This window comes from Gopherus flavomarginatus, chromosome 8 (assembly GCF_025201925.1).
Source record: "Gopherus flavomarginatus isolate rGopFla2 chromosome 8, rGopFla2.mat.asm, whole genome shotgun sequence".
NCBI classification, from domain to species: Eukaryota; Metazoa; Chordata; order Testudines; family Testudinidae; genus Gopherus; species Gopherus flavomarginatus.
This window is the reverse complement of record NC_066624.1, coordinates 10,599,918-10,620,425: the sequence shown is the minus strand read 5'-3', so window position 1 is coordinate 10,620,425 and position 20,508 is coordinate 10,599,918. Positions and strand designations below refer to the sequence as shown.

The 20,508-nt window shown below is 40.4% G+C and overlaps 1 protein-coding gene across 2 annotated transcripts in view; it reads right to left on the bottom strand.

Moving 5' to 3' along the window:
* Nucleotides 1-5,379: 5,379 nt before the first annotated feature.
* AFF2 (ALF transcription elongation factor 2) overlaps nt 5,380-20,508 on the bottom strand; it is a 411,852-nt gene continuing 396,723 nt past the window's right edge. For both annotated transcript variants that reach the window (XM_050964719.1, XM_050964720.1), the window contains exons 17-21: nt 18,676-18,747; nt 18,236-18,329; nt 15,352-15,401; nt 10,741-10,955; nt 5,380-7,406 (exon numbers count right to left, since the gene is read on the bottom strand). In XM_050964719.1, the coding sequence (XP_050820676.1) occupies nt 7,285-7,406; nt 10,741-10,955; nt 15,352-15,401; nt 18,236-18,329; nt 18,676-18,747 (553 nt within the window). In that variant the 3' untranslated portion in view covers nt 5,380-7,284. The remainder of the gene's footprint in view (nt 7,407-10,740; nt 10,956-15,351; nt 15,402-18,235; nt 18,330-18,675; nt 18,748-20,508) is intronic.

Sequence of the window (20,508 nt, the reverse complement as noted above, 5' to 3'; positions counted from 1 at the left end):
ATTTCCTTACAAACAAAACAGAATAGCTTCATTAGCATGGTCAATAAACAAGAAGCGTGATGACAAAGCTTTGGGAGTTCACCTGCACAGAGACACGTTGGCCAAAAGTAAAAAAAGATTTGGGTTTATGGGCCAGATCCTCAGCCTGTGTATATTGGAATAGCTCCGTTGAAGTCAACAGAGCTGCACCAAATTAGATCATGTGAGGATCTTGTATTCTGGTATTTCATGAACAATAGAAAGTGTTTGCTGTTGCCAGCTATTCAGTTCATTGACAATTTTTAGAATAAATGCATCCTGCTGCTAGGTCAAATCCCTGCTGTTCTGCCTCACACTTGTATCCCACTGAAGTCACAGTTCTTTTACCTAAGTAGGGGCTGAGTACTTTTATGGGCTGAGCACAGATCAAGTTGCTTACAGATCCACCAGTGTAAATCCAGCGTAACCAAACTGAACTCAGTCAGATCCTAAGGTACAGTGAAAATTGATGGTAGTGTCGCTAAAGTAACTGATTTAACCTAGTTGAGGGTCTGGTACAATGAGCCCAATGTTGATCTCAATCACTCCATTATTAAGTGTAAAATAAGAACAGAATTTGGACCAATGAATTCCGCTGAAGACATCTGAGTTGTTCTAGACGCCACTGGTGTTGGTCAGAGCACCATTTGGCCCCCAGTATGTAACGTGGGATTTAGCCCTACATTATTAGTAACTTTTCCCTAAGTATTTTTTAGAATGAAACTCATTTATGAGCCTGATTCTCTGACTGATAGGGCTCTAAATCAGGAGTAACTCCATTTAGGTCAATGAAGTTACTACACCAGTGCAAAACTGTTGCTATTGAGAGTAGAATCAAGCCCAGTATGGGAAGCAGAGGGAATTTGCATATAATGGAACTCAGATTACAGTGAAGTAGAATTAAAGACCCAAACTGGTTCACAAACCAATCCTGCTCATCTTGCTCATTGGTTAATATCACTGAAATTAATGGGACCCAGCAGGAGTAAGGCAAGCAGGATCTGGCTCAGGCTGGGGGGCTGTAAAGCTGCAGTGTAGATGTTTGGACTCTGGCTGGAGCCTGAACTCTGGGACTCCATGAGGCAGGAGGCTCAAGTACCCTCGTGATCTGCAGCTGCTGCATAGTCTGGGGGAGGGGTGAGGCTGGGGCTGGGACTTCTTCATCTACCTATGCCAGAGGTACCCAGGCCACAGACTGCTATGTGGGCTGGTTTCTGGGTCCCTGGACTCAGTCCTTGGTGAAGTTCTGTGGGGAAAAAAATGACCTTGCTACAAGAAAGTGATTGTAATGACAGTGTTACTGCACTGTGTCATGGAACCACACAGTAAGGCGAGTTCATTCATCAGACCAGCTTGTAGTGCACAAGGCCTTCTCATGACATAATATCACAGCCAACACGTTTCATCACACGTAGCAATAATAATAAATCCCCTTTTCATAGATGTACAAACAGGTCAAATTCACAAAGTCACACTCATGAAGTCACCTCTTCTTCAGAAGGTTTCCAAGTTCATTAAACAGGGCTTCACATTTCTACCATGAGGAACATGTAACGGCGCTGCCATACATATTTCTACGTACCCTCTGATTCCAAGGACAATTTATCTCCATGGTATTTCTCATAAAGTATCTTCTGACACAGTAAGGTTCTCATCTAACACCGGCTTTACTCCGTAACTCCTTTTGTTTGAAACAGCACTAATTTCTGCCAGTGTGAACCTACTGAGTCACATTGGTCTACATGCTGTGTGAGAGCCAGATCAGGCCCTTTGACTTCAATGGATTTAAACTGGTGCGAGATGAAAATCAGGCATGTTGCTGTCTGAAGACCCTCCCCCCCAAATAAATCAAACCACTTTGAAAAGTGCTAGCGGAAATAAAACTGTCGAGAGTAAAACTTGGAGACAGGCTGTGTAACAGACCCCCAAAACATGACCACAACTGAACTTTAACCAGGGAAAAACATTGGTTGCTCTGAGCACTTAGCCTCTACATTATTAGACAAATAAAGAATGCCTGGATATGTTTTTGTGTCTATGGGTCTTCTTCTCCTCAGTCAAGGACCAGGACCGCAATTGTACTAGACACTGTACAAAAACTGGACAAAACCAGATTGTCTGTTATGGAAGTGTAGGGAGGGTCAAGAAATGGACCCCTTCCAGTACTACGACGATTTATCTTACTTATTTGCCTTTATAAAAATCACCTCTAGAGGGCACACATTTGATCATTAAATGCTACATAAAGTAAAACGTGCAAATGGTGCAAGGAGCATAAGGATGGTTTATTTTTAAACTTTCTTGCAATCTTTCCTTCTCCAAAATGCCCACCGAAATACAATAAAATCAGGCAGACTTTCTGGCAATTCAAAGGCTCTTTCATGTTCTATGACAGCACCTCACTGGGTGGGGCCTGTACAGCTAGATGATACACACACAATATGTTTAATATACAGTATTATGGGTGTATTGAGACTTTTTTTGCCTTCCTCAGATGTGTCAGGCACTGGTCACTGCTGGAGGAAGGCTATTGGATGGCCTGATGGTCTGAGTAAGCATGGCAAATACTCCCTATGGTATGTTGATGGAATATGCATATAAGACCTGATCCTGCATGATGAAAATCAATGGGAGCTATGCCACTGATTTCAATGAGTGCAGGATCAAGCCCGTGCAGATGCCATTGCTTTCTACTGTACTTCAGTTTGCTTGGGACAACAGAATGGTGCACATTATCTAACTGGGAGTAAGGGCCCTTTTCTACAGAGGGACACATTAATATCCCCACTACTACATAAAAGTAATGCATCATCAAGGAAGCTCACGGCTCATTTCCTTGTAACCGAACTTTTCTTACATCTCCAAACATTTATTAAAGGTCCTATTGTTGCAATGGGCCTTTCAGCCTGTTTAGTTTTCTTTCCCTGAAATAATAATTTGTTAAAAAAAATAGAATTAAATACCCACAAAAACAACATGACAAAAATATTTCCTTCAAAGTAGCTAAAAGTTGGTCAAAAAGTTTTTAGGGAAGAATAATTTAGAAGCATCCCAGAAATTAATTCTAGCTAACGGTTCAGAGTTAGCCTCTTATCTACTAAACTAGGATGCCAATCACTTTGTTTCATAAGACCTTGAGTCTTTTTAAAGACAACAGATCTCCCCTATCTTTCCAATGAGGTCAACTGTAAATAAAACAATCAGTATTTACACACTGAGCTTATTAAGTGATCAAGGGTCCAAAGGCCATGCAATAACAAGAAGAGGGCAAAATTCAAATCGGAGAAACATGCTGGGAAGGATGCCACCAAATGCTAGCAACAAAATGACGAGTTCAACTGGAAAAAAATAAAAATAAAATTTAAATAAGCAAAGCTAAAGAAATGTGAACAGTGGACCAAATCCTGCAATTTGTATTCGGGTCCAAACTTTCCCTACTTGCAAAGGAAGTTTGCTTGAGTGAGAGGTGCCCTAGAAAAAGCTAGCCTTATATTTCAGGCTAGCAACTGATGGAACCATATGAGGCATATGGTAGCTCTCCTAATCTTTCCCCTCAAGAACATCTACTATTATGGACCTCAGTTCCTTATTGAACATCATGTGGCTGGAGATACATACTGTTCTCAGAGTAGGTACAAGGCCATACACACCATTTAAGACCAATGAAGCCCACAAGAAGATGTGTAAGGACCTTGCTCAAGCACTTTGGACTTTGCTGCACTGTCATTTTGCGCTGATGGATTCCCAATATTTTAGACGTTAGTCCTTAGCATATGTGTTCCCTTTACCACAGCACTACACATATTGATCTACACATTATTTAACAGGCTACCTCCTGCAATGTTATCATGACTCTTGCAATATTTGGTGTCTTTCTGAAAACCCAGCTGCAGGTATCAGGAAATTTCACGAGCATCTCATTTTCATTTAAAAAAAAAGAAAAAAAAAAGGCTATTTCTCGTTTTCCTGGTTATGGAGGAAAACTTGAAAACATGACTTGAGTGTTGCTTAGAGACTCAGCAATGATAAGACAAATAAAAGGAACACAAAATATGCTATGAAAAAAACCTCATGATTTTGAAGACAGCCTCATAATTTTAGGGACCTCACTCATGATCTTTGAATGCTTGAGGTTGGCATTTCTGACAGGGTGACAGAGAAAAAGCCCAAGCAGATACCTCCTCATACATCAAAATGCTTCCCCTTCAAAACAAGAAAACAATTTCATTCAATGAAATCTACTTGAAATTATAATTTCAAGAGCAAAATTACTCCAGGAAGATGCCATGTTGCCATTCGAAAGGCAATGAATATAGTGCCTATAAAAGTGCAATAATCCTTAATAACTAACCCAAAAGAAGCATCATGCCCAGGGATAAGAAGGTAATTCACTCTGCATATTTAATTTGTTTCTAAGCTGCTCTTGAAACAAGACCTCTAAATAGTATGTTGGCTTGTGATTCTAGGTTTGACTGCTGGACTTATTATAATCGTACCATTGATTCAACACACATTTCAAACTAAGTCACAGGAGGCAAAATCAGGTGGGCTAACTCTCTAAGCTGTCTAGGTAAAGGAGATGTGAATGTATGTTAAATTTTGAGATAGGTGTCTGTTTACTACAGGCAACAGGGGAAAGATAATACCCTGACTTGGGGAGGGTAGCTGACTCTTAGAACAGTCATGTCTCTGAAGATTGTATTTCAAGATGTATATATATATCCTTCGTAAATCCATGGCAGTCTAGGATTTCAGTCTATGTTAAAATAATAAGGGAGAACAATGTTCTTAATTAGGCGGAATAGATAGTCAATCCATTAGGAGAGGCCTTACAAAGAGAATGGAAAACATAGGTCACAACCAACCTATCAATACTTCAGTTCAGTTATCAGAAACACCTACGCTCATCTGTTAAAAAAGTTGCATGTTTGAAAAATCACCCTCTTTTTATATTTATGATGGGTTCTTGTTATCCTGCTTTTATTCATTAGAGAAATGGGGCCAGAATCAGCATGATAAGTTCTTTTGGGGGAGGGATATCTCAGTGGTTTGAGCATTGGCCTGCTAAACCCAGGGTTGTGAGCTCAATCCTTGAGGGGGCCACTTAAGGATCTGGGGCAAAATCAGCACTTGGTCCTGCTACTGAAGGCAGGAGGATGGACTCAATGGCCTTTCAGGGTCCCTTCCAGTTCTATGAGATAGTTATATCGCCATATATTAAGCATACGTTAATAAACCTCTCAAAGAACGGATAAGGGCATGTTGTTTACTGTAGGAACAGGAATGTGAAAATAATCCAGGATGTGCATGTTCTGTCCTTTATAGACTACCCTATCAGCATGATTTATCTAATGACATACATCCCACTCTGGCTACATTTACAAGACCTTGCTGTGGATCAAAATATTATGATTTATAGAATTTTTAAAGGTATTTATTAATAGGAGCTAATAGACAATTGTTTAAAAAGATAAGTTTATCTTAAAATATGGATTGGGCACAATCCTTATTGGAAATGTGCAAGACCTGTTTTAAAAACCTAGCAGTCTGAACCGTTTAAATGCAAATTTGTCCTATTTATCTGGTCACAATCCAGTGAGTAGAATCTAATATCTTGCCCGATTAAAGGATATACAGGCTTATATATCAAAAGGCAATTACAATTAAATAATGTCTGGATGATACTAAATACACCTGCCGTGTTATTTCACTGAGATGTGACATAGAATGATATTTACATTGCCAGGAGGGTTTTTTTTTTGTTTATATAAATGAAATTTACAATTTGATAAGGTGTGCCGGCATTACATCAAGAACGATATGAGGCCATTTAAAGTCTTGTGAATTACTGATATAAATTCATTTTGTTTTGTTTCATGCACCATTGCTTCCTGCAGGGCTCCCACAAGAGCAGCGCAGCTTAGAAAGAAAAAAAAAAAAGAATGAGTGAATGAAATGGTCTCATTTATTCAAGATTGCTTTGAAATTTTCTCTGAAATGTCTCATGATTATGCATGCGTTAAAGGAATGGTCAAAATATGACAGTGTGGGTAAATAAAAATGGAATTTGGAAAACGGCTAATTTGGAGAATAGAGAGACTAAAGTATTCATGGACATTATGAAGCAAATAGGTTGTTTTTGGGTAAATCTAGCGATTTCCTTTAATTTTTCATTGTTTTCAAGAAAGTAAGATAATAGTGTCTGCTTCTAAAGCTTTGAAATCAACAAAACAGGCGTAAATTAATGCCACAGGGCGTTAGAAGTGCCTCAGAAGCAGTCAGTTAAATTACTAGTGAATCTCATCAAGAATCCACACTTTCACATACAATATCAATGTTTATAATGTAGCACTCCTGTTAAGACGTACTGTCACTGAGTCGCTATGCAAGAGGAGATTGTTTTGCCAAGAAAAATCATGGAGGAATATTTGCTGGAGACCAAACAGTAGGACTGAAAGAAAATTCACCGATTGAGTACATGAATGGTAGCTAAGACTATAAAAGCTAACATTTTGAAATTGCCTAATCAGCTGCCCTGTTCTGCCCACTTAAACTGTTAAGCCAACATTAAACAGAAAACAGAAACAGGGATTGGAATATCAAAACCTCATTGTGTAGTGTGGCATCTTTCTTTAATCATTCCTCCCAATCTTATATCTTTTAACACCTTTGGTGATTTTATGCTACCTACCTTTAAGATGTCCAGGGTCCTTTTTTAGAGATCAGGCCTATATAAAGTAGGAAATCTTAGCGATAAACAGTTGCAGGTAACGATGCCAGAACTAAGCAGTGAACAGGCTGGCTTGGGTTCAAAGGACAATTCTGAGTGAATGGCTATAACTTCTACTAATTTATTTCAGAAGAGAATTTTCGTGTACACCCTCATATATTTAAGACGTTTTGTACTATTTCTCAGGAATCCATATCTTCTCAAAGTGCTTTTTTTATTTTCACTTGAAGGCAGTGTCGACTTAAAACAATACTGCAGGGAATGTACCGTTCCATAAAGCACATAAGGATAGCAGGATCCAGGAGACGCAAGGCATAGAAATTGTCAAAAATGATTAGATGGTACAAGACATACTGCTCTTGAGTCATAAGTTCCATTTATGGTGACTTCTACTTCCAATAGATAAGATATCAAAAAAGGCAATAAAAATGAAGTTACATGAATCAAGATCCAGAAATGAGCGGAGTTCCACCAGTGATCGTCTGTGCGCTGGTAGAGGTAGACTGATGGGGATGTTATGAAGAGGGCAGCAGTCACTACAACAAATGTGCCTCCATGCGGAGCCAGTGAAGTCCTTGTCGAACGTAACGGACCAAATTGGTCATACTGCTGTGTTGTGTTAATGGTCCCATGACTGAGTCCAGGTCTACAAAGAACTCTGTAACACAGGAAATGGAGTCATTGTTTCAGGTAACTGTGCAGAAATACATTAATTAAAGATTATTTCACGCTCAGTGGTTATGAAACAACTAGTGTGTTCTCAGAAGCTCAGGAGCCTGCAGACCTAGCATACATGAGTGATTCTTGACAAGATATCTCAGGCCAATGGGGGCTGTGGGAAATGGGGGGCGGCTGAGGGATGTGCTGGTCGCTCTTCCCGCAGCCCCCATTGGCCTGGAGTGGCGAACCATGGCCAGTGGGAGCCGCAATCGGCCGAACCTGCAGACGTGGCAGGTAAACAAACTGGCCCGGCCAGCCAGGGGCTTTCCCTGAACAAGCGGTGGACCAACTTTGAGAACCACTGTCCTACAGCATGTGTGACCCCCTTATGCTTAACAATCTAATTCTCAATTGCCCACTTCATTTGAAATGATTTCCCACAACATGTGTTAACTCCTTATGCTTAACAATGTGTCCCAGCTTGTATTTCACTCTTCCCCAGACTTGAAGAGCTCTGTGAAGCTTGAAAGTTGTCCCTTCCACCAACAGAAGTTGGTGCAATAAAAGATATTACCTTATCTACCATGTCTGTCTCATATCCTGAGACCATCATGGCTACAACAATACTGCAAACAATCTGATCACCTGGTGAGATATGACGTATCACAGAACAAAGCAGTATGGCTGGAGGTAAAAGGTAAAAAAAGCTTAGGGATATCACCAGGTATGTAAAGAAATGGCAACTAGCAGGTACTTTAATCTTCCTTCCTGTGTTTTTTCCCACCAAGTGATCTTCATGATTGTATATTCAAATAAATAATAATTGCTTTAAATGTCAAAACTTTTTTTAAAGTCTAATTTCAGATTCCCATCAGATTTCTCACAGTGAAAAGGGGAAGATGTAGTCCATTTAGGGAGCCTGTTCCACAGAGGAGAATGGAAATATGAGACACCTGAACTACAACTCCCATGAAGCACAGTTGGGGCACTTCCAGCTGGAAATATTTCAAATTTTGACTGTTCACCAAAAATTTGACATTTTCTGCAGGGAAAAAAAACCAACCAACCATGTTTTGATCAGCTCTAACAATGACTTTTGTATAAAGCTTTGAGATCTACAAATGAAAACCACTAATAACTATTACTATTGAAGCTAGTTTTCATGAAACTTATTTCTCATGTTGAAATATTTTTATTTGCCCATCAAAGACATTTAATATAATAATTGGAGATATACCAATCTCCTAGAACTGGAAGGGACCTTGAAAGGTCATTGAATCCAGCCCCACTGCCTTTACTAGCAGGACCAATTTTTGCCCCAGATCCCTAAGTGGCCCCCTCAAGGACTGAACTCACAACCCTAGCAGGCCAATGCTCAAACCACTGAGCTATCCCCCCTCATATATTGTCATGCAATATATTGAAAACCTGTAGATTTCAATGAAGTGGCTATAGTAGAAAAACTTATATTAGCATTTATCTTTTAGTTCTACCCAAATTTCAAATTATAGTATAACAGTGTTCAAATATGCATTTTTAAGCTAATATTTAACTAGAAAATGTGTCTCTCTGCCCAAAATGCAAAAGAGGACACAATATGAAGTGCTGTAAACTTCATTTTTCCCTTCAATGGCTTCTAATACCAAAATGAAATTAAACAGCAACACAAGCTTTGTGTCCACTGCAGACTATGAAAAAAGGAAAGAAAAGGAAAGAAATTTAAGACTAGGGGCTCAATCCTCTACATCTTGCTCATGTGAGAAACCTTTACTGATGCAACTAGTCCCACTAAAGTCAATGGGTCTACTCATGTGAATAGGGATTACTCTCATAAGGCATTTGTAAGACCAGGCTCATTTGAACATAAATCAAAATGAGAACAAAGAAGAGAGTGGGGCATAAAGATGCAGAATGAGATTCAGTGGCTTCTTCCCCCTCCAGCTCCGGGACAGATAACAACATTTGCTGGGTACATTTTCTGTCTGCTGGCTGAATGCCCAAGCTATTTTGATTCAATATCCAGCAGAACATTTAACAACTCCACAACACACAGAGCTAATTACACGATTATTGTCATCTCATTCTCCTATCTGAACACCCTTCTGCATTGCCACTGATAAAATTCTGCAGCACATTTGAAAAGGAATACTTCAGCATGTTTTGAAAATGAATGCAACTACAGAAAAAAATCCCAAATGATTGGACTGCTAGCAAATTTACTAATGTATATTAACACCGGAAATGGTGGGGAGGTCTTGACATGTACTTTAATATTGTCCCTGGTTCTAGTTATCATGCCAAGGTAGAATACTACAAGAGCCAACTCTGCTCCCACTAACGTCAGTGGAAATTTGCCACTGACTTTAATGGGAGCAACATCGAGCTGCAGGCACCTATATAAGATTTTATTCTGATCTAATGAGATGAGCAAATCACAAGCAGAACATTGTCCAGTTAGGCCCTGTTCCTGCATTATTGAAGTCCAGGGGAACTTTGCCATTTATTTCAACCTGAATGATGGTCTATGGCAGGGATTGGCAATCTTTGGTCTGCGGCCCGCCAGGGTAAGCCTTCTGTGGGCCAGGCCAGTTTGTTTACCTGCTGCATCTGCTGGTTTGGCCAATTGCAGCTCTCACTGGCTGTGGTTCACTGCTCCAGGACAATGGGGGCTGCGGGAAGTGGCACGGGCTGAGGGATGTACTGGTCATCTATGGTTTGTCCCTAGTGAGCCAAATTTAGCCTTTAGTTACACCCCACCTCCTACTTCACTGAAGTCATTGTAAACCAGACATGAACTGCTTGCCAGCACTGCTCTGTGTCAACCATGGTAAAGACTTATGCTTGATCTGAATAAATTAACTGAATCACAGACTGATCTTGGGAAAGTCAAGGTCATGGTTTCCAGCGAATGTGTCATAATCAGGCTTACAGGTGGACGAAGAGAACATCTAATGTTCACTTATTATCCTAGCTTACATTTGAGTAATCTTTACTGGATGATGACCGCAATACAAAAAGAGCCTCAGTACTCTGTGATAGGCTGAAATGGGGAACATATTCACCAACTCAGAAGCAGGCATCATTTTGTTCAGTTATTTGCCCGCTGCTTTTATAACCCACTGTTGAGTGTGTGTTACAAGGCCCCCTGTTGTGCTTGATACACAGATGATATGAGTTGGCTACTATCCCCAGCAAGGGGACCTGGTCCGTTTGCTCAAACTGCAGAGGTTTATACTCTGAGTTCCGGAGGCCCAATGATTCCCAACGATAACTAAAATAATAACTGCATTTCAGCTACCAAAATAGCAAAAGGAAGAAACTGAACAAGCCACCTTTGTTCTCCTTAGTCAGTTTGTCAGCCATGTCCCAGTGCTCATAGCTCCGCAAGACGTTGTTGGTGATATTTACATGGCTGGCAGCCATATGGTGGATGCGCTGGGGGATGGTGATAGTTCCTGCTGATGAGGACCCAGCAGTGCCTGTACTGCTCCCTACAGAACTGACTGGAGATGGACTGAGAGACATGGGGGATGGAGTCTCTGTGCTCCTGGAAAAAAGAAAGGAGAATTATTCTCACGCCCATATCACTTCATTTTAGGGTGACCAGATAGCAAGTGTGAAAAATCAGGATGGGGTGGGAGGTATTAGGCATCTATATAAGACAAAGCTCCAAACATCAGGACTGTCCCTATAAAATCGGGACATCGGGTCACCCTGCTTCATGTCTCTCCTCAGCAGACTTGGAACCTTAACATCAAATCTAGACCCAGTCCAGAGGAGATGGTCAGTGATGATCTTCTGCTTTACAAGAGAGGAGAGATTTATAAACTGGGACTGATTGAAATTAATTCCCCCCACAAATGCACCTGTTATTTTAAAAAAAACAAACTCTGACAAATATAGCAATCTTTCAGAGAAAGAAGTATCTCATAACTGTAATGATTTTTCTACCTGCTGCCAGAAGCTGCTATTGGCAGTTAGAAAACACTCAATGTGTAATATTGGCTTATTATTATCAAAGAATTTTGTGGAAACCGCAATGACAGTTTGCTACAAATACAGTCACCACAATAAGCAAAGTGCAATTCTTAAAAGCACCCTGCAGAGCAGTATTAGGCGCTTAGGGTACTGTACAATTATGAATATCTCTATAGGGTTCTTTAAGGCTTGCTAGGAAGATTTGTTTCTAATTGCCAGCCGTTCGTCTGAAAACTGTTTTATAAAGAGCAGTGTTTTAAGCTACCTACTTAGTGCAGCACTAATGTTCTCATATAGATTTTCTTTTAATTCTAACACCAGCAATTAGGAATCACCTGCTGGCTGCAGACAGCATGGAGGTCATCCACTGCAATCTCACATATTTAGGACTTTACAGCACTGAATGCTCATGCACAGCTATTCTCCTTGAAAATTGGTCTTTCTGAACAAAATTAAGGGTTCCAAATTTTATTCTCCCACCCCCCATTTGGAACCAAACAAATGCGTTGGATTGCCATAAAAACACTTTAAATACAGGCTGAATTACTTCTGGGCCCCTCGGTATGGAAGAAAGGGGCCAAATGTTGCTGAGGGGGATTACATGCCCCTTTCCCTGTCTATCACTAGCAGCTATCACTGCTCCAGCTGTGGAGCAGCTGAAAGACTGCACTGCTTCTGTTCCACCTGGGCTGACCAGACGTCCCGATAAAAACTGGACTGTCCCAATTGTGAGGAGTTTGTCCTGTGTCCCGACCAGAGTACGGTTGGGATGCCATTTGTCCCAATATTTTGTTTCCTGGTCTTCGGCAGAAATTCAGCGGAGAGTCCTTCAGTCGTGGAGGGTCTTCAGCGGTATTTCGGCGGCGCATGCTTCTGTCTTCGACGGCAAGGTTTATTACCCCCCGCCGAAACACTGCCGAAGACTGTCCGCGACTGAAGAGGTCTCCGCCAAATTGCCGCCGAACTTCTGGACGGATGAGTGTAAAAAAACAAACAAAACACCCCCCTGCAGCGGTCCTGATATTTTCCTCTCAACATCTGGTCACCCTAGTTCCACCTGAGCCATCACCCACAATATTCTATGGAAAGCCTCCTATTGACTTTTATAGGTGCTGGATCAGGCCTACTTATGCATGGGGGCAAGAATATGCGAAGAACACCCCACATCTCACACATACTGGCTGCTGCCAGGTAGCTCCTGGACTAACACAGAAGAGCTGAGTACTGGTCTGACCTATACTGCACCTACACCTTTCCTAACCCAAAGGGAAGAAAACATCTTCCTACCGGAGTATCATTGGCAACGGGTCCCCTGGCTGAGCTCCATAGCTCTCCCATAGCAAGAGACCCACATGGCATCAGCAGTTAGCAGCTATTTGCACAGCCAAAGGGTTATATTGAAGGGTATCCTGCAGCATGAATGTTTTATTTCTGAGTCTCCAAACATACTCTGAAGAGCATCTTTAATGTATAGAAGAGCTGAACTACACTTGATTAGGTCTGGGAGCAGTTAGCAATCATACAGTATCCAAAGGGACCGAGAGTATTTCACTAAAGCCTACTTAAAACAAGCTGACGCACTTCAGCCAAATAAAGTGCCTTGTTCATTGGATCTAGCCTGTTGTGCAGGGGAAGGTGCAGTGCCATTATTACTGTGGCAAGTCTATTAGATCTCTCTATCCTCATGCTTATTGCAGCTGAGGTGAGGAAAATTTCTGTAATGAAACGAGGGAAAATTTGTTTCATTGCCAGCCTGGAACTCGGGCCAACTTTGCAGAGGTCACAACTCTTTCAGCAAAAGTGGCCTGAACATCCAGGGAGCAAAGCTGAGGTTTTCATGGCTTTGAATCCTGAAATGTGCTTAACTGACTGATCAAATCAAAGCTCAGGTGGGCTCCAAACTCATCCAAACTGAAAGTAAAAGAAAAGCGTGCAAAGCCTCCTTTGGACCAAAACTGTGAGCTGTATGGCTTAGGTATTATACACATTTGAGTATAAACTGGTCACAGATAAATTTAGGTTGGAAATTAGAAGGAGGATTCTAACCATCAGAGGAGTAAGGTTCTGGAACAGCCCCCAAACAGGAGAATGGGATTATATGCAGGGGACTGGACTAATGACCCAGGAGATACCTTCCAGTCTATGTTCCTCTTCTTGGCTGACATCAGCTGATATGTGTGATTTCTCCTGCCATGGTAACACCATGCCCTAGAACCATTGTTTTTGCAGTAACACATGTGAACTCTATCACATTACTTTGTTACAGGGTGGAATGTGATATTGCTTGTTGTTCTGAGGATCCAATGATGTAATTTCTAGGTGGCATAGGGCACAGCTATGGGTAGGCTGCAGTATTGTGTCTGCATTTCTTTAGTATGTGAGATTGTGTATACTATTTTAACAGTAGCCTCCTCACATTTAGTTCTTATTATGTGATAAAAGCACCTATCTTTGAATAAAAGAAGGAAGCCGGCATTGCACAGCAGATGCACTTTTACTCACTCACTCATAGCTGCAAGACAGTCAGATCAGTTTAGGTGTCAAATGGAAGCGATAGCTAGCCACATGCTGGGTGGCAGCTGATTATGTTCAGAGGCTGGGCAAGAATCTTCTCCTTCACCGCAGAATCATAGATTTTTAAAGCCAGAAGAGACCATCATGATCATCTAATCTGACTTCCTACATAATACCAGCCAGAGAATTTCATCAAGTGACTCCAGCATCAAATCTGTAACATCTTGCACTGCACAATTTGCACATCTGGAAAGAGACCAGATGTAATGACCAGATGTGGTATGGCACTCATATGTTTCCTTACATGTCCCTCCAGAGAAGTCTAATGGAAGTAGTGGGCTAAATTACTGCAAATACATTTGCACTCAGTGGAGTTACTGGGGTGGAAGCTGGTGCAAAATTTGGCCCATACACCGCATATTGGGGGGCGGAGTCCCTTCTGGAATAGGTGTGTTAATTGTGTCATCGTGCCTTGTCTCCATACAACTATTATTATTTATTTTAGTCGCACTTACTAGGTGCAAGGTGCTTTGCAAGCATTTAAGGATGATCTCTGCTCTGAGAAGCTCAGAATCTGAAGAGCTGTAAGATAGACTGAACTGTTTTCATTTCAGACGTCTGTGGAGCTCTGGAAGTTCCCTTACGTCTGCTCACTCAGGGTCTGTTTACTCAGTGCCCTCTTGGTTGGCCTTAGCCAGGGTACATCCACACATCAGAGCTGCTTCTGTAGCACCTTAGTTTGCCCATTTAGGGGGTGTTATACTTGTCTCCAGGTACCAGCTAGCATTTGGGCCATGAAATGTGGACAAGTGCAACCTACTAATTTTGTCTGGACTTGTATGCATAGCCCTGAACAGGGACCAAGAGGAATCTGCGTCACAAAGTACAAAATATATCATGTCCTAAAGTAAGGTAGCAATGGTACCATACCTTCACTGACCATCAGAACAGAATTACATTACTGTGATTTTACACTGGAGGTGAGGGTGTTTCAGCATTAATATAAAGATTCAGATAATTGGCTGACTAAGTGCCTTCACATTTTCACCACTATTACGCCTTCACTTTTATTAAACAGCACTTACCATATATCAATGAAATATTCATTGGTGTATCGTTACTGAACAAATCATTGAAAAAAATCACTGCAATGGTGGTTAACTTTACTTTGTCTTCTTGAAATGACATGGTACTTGCTATCTAATTAACACATATTTTTATGGCCCTCATTTGACTTAAGGATCAAATTGTCAAAGAATTTGGTACCAGCCCATATGAACTTTTCAGTCCTGCTGTGTGACTGGAACATGACAGCAAATTGTGTAAAGTTTTAGTATGATGTAAGAGCTGAATTTACCTTTGAAAGATTAACACAACAATCCCTCTCCTCCCCTCCACCTCCACCATTAACTGTGTATTTCCATGACAAAGTATTGAGTGGCAATACTCACTTTCCATTGCCTCCCCAAGGAGAGGGGGCCTGGGAGGCTTTTGAAGAGTTCTGCAAGAAACAAAATCAAAAGGTAAATACAGGAGATAATTCTCTGTTGGTTCAGGAGGAGATGCCAGTAAGATTTAAAGCAGATTAATATTGATTACAAGGCCTGGCACTTCCTGTTTTAGCTGTAAGAGCTCTAGTGCATACAGAATATCAGCCCAACATTACAGGTGCATAATAAAATAGCTGGTTGGATAATTAGTAGGCTCCAGTCAGAAGCGTGAAAGTCACTTGATAAAAGACTCGATATACCAAAACTCCAGTAAAATCAGATGCAGTTCGTAAAGAAGTGGTTTAATTATCCTAATCTAAAATTTATTCTGCAAAGTAAGCTCTTCAAAGGCTTTCCACCTTCAGGGGGATCTGCACACTTTTCATCAGACAAAGGAAGCTTGGGGTTTGATGTTTGGAATTAGGGGATCTCATATATTGTAGGTGAATGTAATGCAATACATGTACAACATGAGGGGTGGAAGAGTCTGACTGTAGGGATATGAATGAATTCCCTTGCTTTTATAGTGTGTATAACACACACCTTCCCTACCCATTCTCTCTTTTGTGTTGGCACAGTACCTAGCATATTGCAGGTGCTACCACAAGCAAACGAAAGGTAAAGCCCAGACTTGGCTAGCTTTACTCAGATTGGATAGTATCTTATTCAGCAACAATTCCCATTAGAATGGTTGAATCAGGGCCTTAGTTATCTAAGGCGAGTAACAAGTTGCCTCTCTCTATATAGTGACTGTATATAGTGCTTTTCCTGCAAAGATTTCAAAAGGTATTCTGAAAATTCAATTAAGATTTACAACACCTTTGTGAAGTGTTTGAATTATTATTATTATTATACCCACTTGATTACTTTCATACTCATTTTGCATGTGAGGTTCAAGGTCACAAAGAGAGTAAGTGGTAGCCAGGAATAAGACCTTATTCTTCTCACTCTTCAATCATAGCTTTCAGAAAATATTGACCAAACTATATAACACTATCCAGCAGAAAACACTGGTTTGTTTGTGTGGTCTTTGCATTTCCTTAAACATGTCAACCCAGAATGGAGTGGCTTGGATTAGATGGTGTGTGTACTGTATATCTGTGTGCATGTCCACACATGTAAAGAAGAGGGATCATTGAAATAATCTGGAAGATCTTCAAACCATGAAAAAGCAGCTTTGACATTAGCTCTCCTGAACATCAGGAGAGCGCTGTGGGTTAGAGCTGAGTAGAAAACAGTTTTCCCATCTCATGAGAGTTTTTGAGATTTTGAAAAATTTTCTTGTCTCAAATCAGGACGAAAAGAAAAAAAAATCTCAAATTTCGTTTTGTTGATTTTAAAACATGACATTTTGAGTTTCACTTTTTAGTTTTTTAAATATTTTTAAACATAAATTAACTTAAATTTCAATTCAAAAAGTCATTTTGACCTGAAAAACTAAACTTTTTTTGTAAAATATCAACATGAGACATTCTGACACTATTGACATTTTTTTGTTTTTTAAATAGTAAATTTGTCTAAACTGACCCTGTCTTGCAAACAGTTTTGGTTTTGATAAATCTGTATTTTCTGATGAAAAAAAGTTTTGTCGAAAAATTCCCAACCTGGTCCCTGTACTGCAGGCCTAGTAGGGTGACCAGATGTCCCAATTTTATAGGGACAGTCACAATATTTGGGACTTTTTCTTATATAGGTGCCTATTACTCTCCTACCCCATCCCAATTTTTCACACTTGCTGTCTGGTCACCCGAAGACCTAGTGAGTCACTTTCCACAATGAAAAGTGTGCAAAACTTCAGTTTGAACAACAGCTCTGTTTAAAGGCCCAACCCATTTAATAAAAGGCTTTGCATTCCCCCAGCTGCCCTATTGAAAACCTTTGAACCATGGCTTCTTTATGGCAAAGATAAAAGACAGAGAGCATCACGTAGCAATAGGAAAATAGTATTTTGTCAACATTTTCCTTTCGTAAATGTGAGTCTCCTAGACTTTGAATACGAAGAGAGCCTGAACATACAATTCACACACAGTTCAAGCCTGTTTCTAGTGCACATTTACCCAATTTTACACTAGTGCACAGCACCTTCATGAGAGGAAGTCTCTCTTTTGTGTCATTCAATCTGAAGCTCTAGAAAAACATTTCTGAGATTTTTTAACTGCTGCTCAAAATATGGGTCTGATTCTTATTTACCCTAAATCCACTTTGCTCTGGCAAAGTCAAGGGGTCTTAAAGTGAGAGTAAATTATATTTACATGCACCTTAAATTCCCTTTATACAACTTGAGCAAGGTAAAGCAGCCTTTTTCTAAAAGAGAATCAGGCCCAAAGCCTTTTCTTAGAAAGAAACGTTTAAAAAATAATGGTCTACTGTAAAATATAAACGATCAACATTTTCCTTCAGAACAAGGCTGTTTTTATCCCAAGAGCCAGTAGCCTAAATTCAACATGGAATGAGTTTGAAGCAAGTAGGAATACATTCCATGGAAGATTCTAGGCCAGTGAATGTAGGGTCTAAGCCCAATGAAGTCAACAGAAAGGCTCCTCATGACTTCAGAGGGCTTTGGATGAGGTGCTGACCAAGGAACAAAGCCATTAAAGTTGCAGGGAGTTGTCAAGTGCAGAAGTGGGGAAAGTGAGATCCGAATCAGGCCAGAATCCGTACGCTGGTCAGAGCACGGCTGTAGGTTTTAACACAGGATCATTTCCATTTGCTCCTCACAAGTATCCTGCCCACGTCTCCCATTGCAAAGGTGGGGCTTATGTGGTGCAGTGAGAGTTGCATGAGCCCTCAGTGCTGGGATGAAAGTCATTCTGTATCAGCATAAATTAAATAGACTAAAGATTACCTTAAAATATTCCATCAGAGATCTGGAGTACTTCATAGCATGGTCTTTCTTTAGTTTAAACATTCTTAAGTAGAGGAGTGATAAGCATCGGTAGCTGCGGTATTTAGGAAAGGATTGTATTAATTCCATTGCTCAATGAAACCTAAAAACTATAAAACAAATGCTGATCTATATTTTGCAGTCTCTCTTCCAAGGTTAGATTGAGAAACATAAGCAAATAGAGAAAAAAAAATGCACGAAAGCATTAAAATCCTAACTTGAGAACAGTATAAATTAGACAAATAAATGTTCAGTCAGCTGGTGAAGAAATCCATTCGTTATCCTTTAATAGTTTAATGGAAAACAAGAATAAAGATCTCGTGTAAGCTGCTTAAGTAATTCAGTAATTTTAAAGTCCTCTAGGATTTTAGCTGTTTCCACATTGTTACAATGGGACTCACCATAAAACTGCTAGTTTCTTGTCTCCTTCCGTGGCAGATGAGCCTGTGAAATTCTTGAGTCTCATTGCATACCTTGTAAGAAAGGGGAGGGGAAGAGGAAATTGGGCATTAAGATGCTTCGAGGAAAATTGGTGACACTCCGAGAAATAACTAGATCCGCTTCTAAAACTACAATAAATAATCACCGCAATGTTTTACAGTAATGGGATGAGTGTAACATTCAACAGAAAGCAACACTTAAAGTTTGGAGGACTAAAGCAAATCATCAGCCCATTTTCTGGGCCAAGGAGGTGAATTATTTCGGAGTGCGTTAATGCTGCCAAGATAACATTGCAGCCAGCACTCTGAGGTGACAAGCACTGTGTTAGTTTGCAATGAGTGCTGGCCAAAAATGTAAGGTCTCAGTCCTGTTTGCATTGAAGAGGAAAATAATCTACAGCTAGGTTTTACATTTAATAGCATGGGATTTGAATAACACCTTCCAAATCCCACTCAAAAATGCCTCTGCAACGTCTTCAAAATATTTATATATGAAGTGGTATTAAATAAAGGCAAGGTCATGTTCATAGCTTTTTAAGTTCCCAGCCCCATTAATTTATGATGCTTGTATATTTTGTCTTTCCTTTCTATTTAATTGCTGCTGTCCAACATTTGGGCGATAAAAGGTTGAGCATTCCCCCCCTCCTGTTTTTTAAAGTTGCTTTAATGGAGCACACTCCATTCCATGCATTTAGTCTCTTGAAAATCAATTCATCACATAAAATCATTGTTCTGAGCCTTAATGCAATTTCACAGGTACTTGTGTTAGAATAAGTAATAGGGTTCAGTGTTGCATAAGGAAGTTTTAAGGTATCCAGGCAGTCTTGATGAGTTCTCATTTACAAGGAGGTAATGGAGTGGCAGGCTGCACTGCTCTCCTGCTGCCACCCCTGTCATCACGTCCCTGCATGCTCTTCTAGCAAGGCACCCTTTAGCTGTTTAGTATTCTGTCTTTCATGCTCTTTGTTATTGCTCCAGTCACATTGAATGAATGTGGTCAAATACAGAGATGTGTTCCTCTTCAGGATTTGCAGCATTACGCTAGCGATTTTAGTGTTACAATTAGTCTATGCACCTCTGAGAGTCAGATCTCTGACATTCTGAGTCACCGTGATGCTCCACTTGTTTTCGCAAATAAATGACTGCTGCAGATACCCACATCTCAGAGCAGTTAAAATGACTGGAATAGATAGAACAAGAGTCTGCCTGTAGACAGCATCGTGATGGGGAAAAGTAATATAAATCTCTTCTACACAGTATCCAACAAATTGATGTTGAAGTTACATTAAGGGCCATTTTTTTAAAAAAGGGTACACATACGGTTTCACACCTAATTTGCACCGTTCCACCTGTGGCATATGCAAAGCATGTATTTGCATGTGCAAGTGACCATGCTTACAGTTATGGTAACTGCATGTGCAAATTAGGCTCAACTCCTGCATGCACCATTTTGCACATGCATTTTTGAAAACCAGGCCCTATGCGGCTTACTGAAACCCACATTATGTTGTTAAATTATCAGAGCTCACTGCTCCAGAATCCACCAACTCTCTTATTTTGTGAAGAATCATATTGTGTGAATCTTTTAGAGTTCTGGTGAATCACGAGCAGATGAGAAAGGCTTTAGTTTTCTTACTAGTGGAACCATCTGTCATTCATAGCTTCATATATTTGAAGGCCAAAAGCGACTATTATATCATCTAATCTGACCTCCTGCCTCGCACAGGCAACAGAAATAGAATTTCATCAAATGGTTCATGATCAACCCCAATCATCACAGGGGTGGTGTTGCTT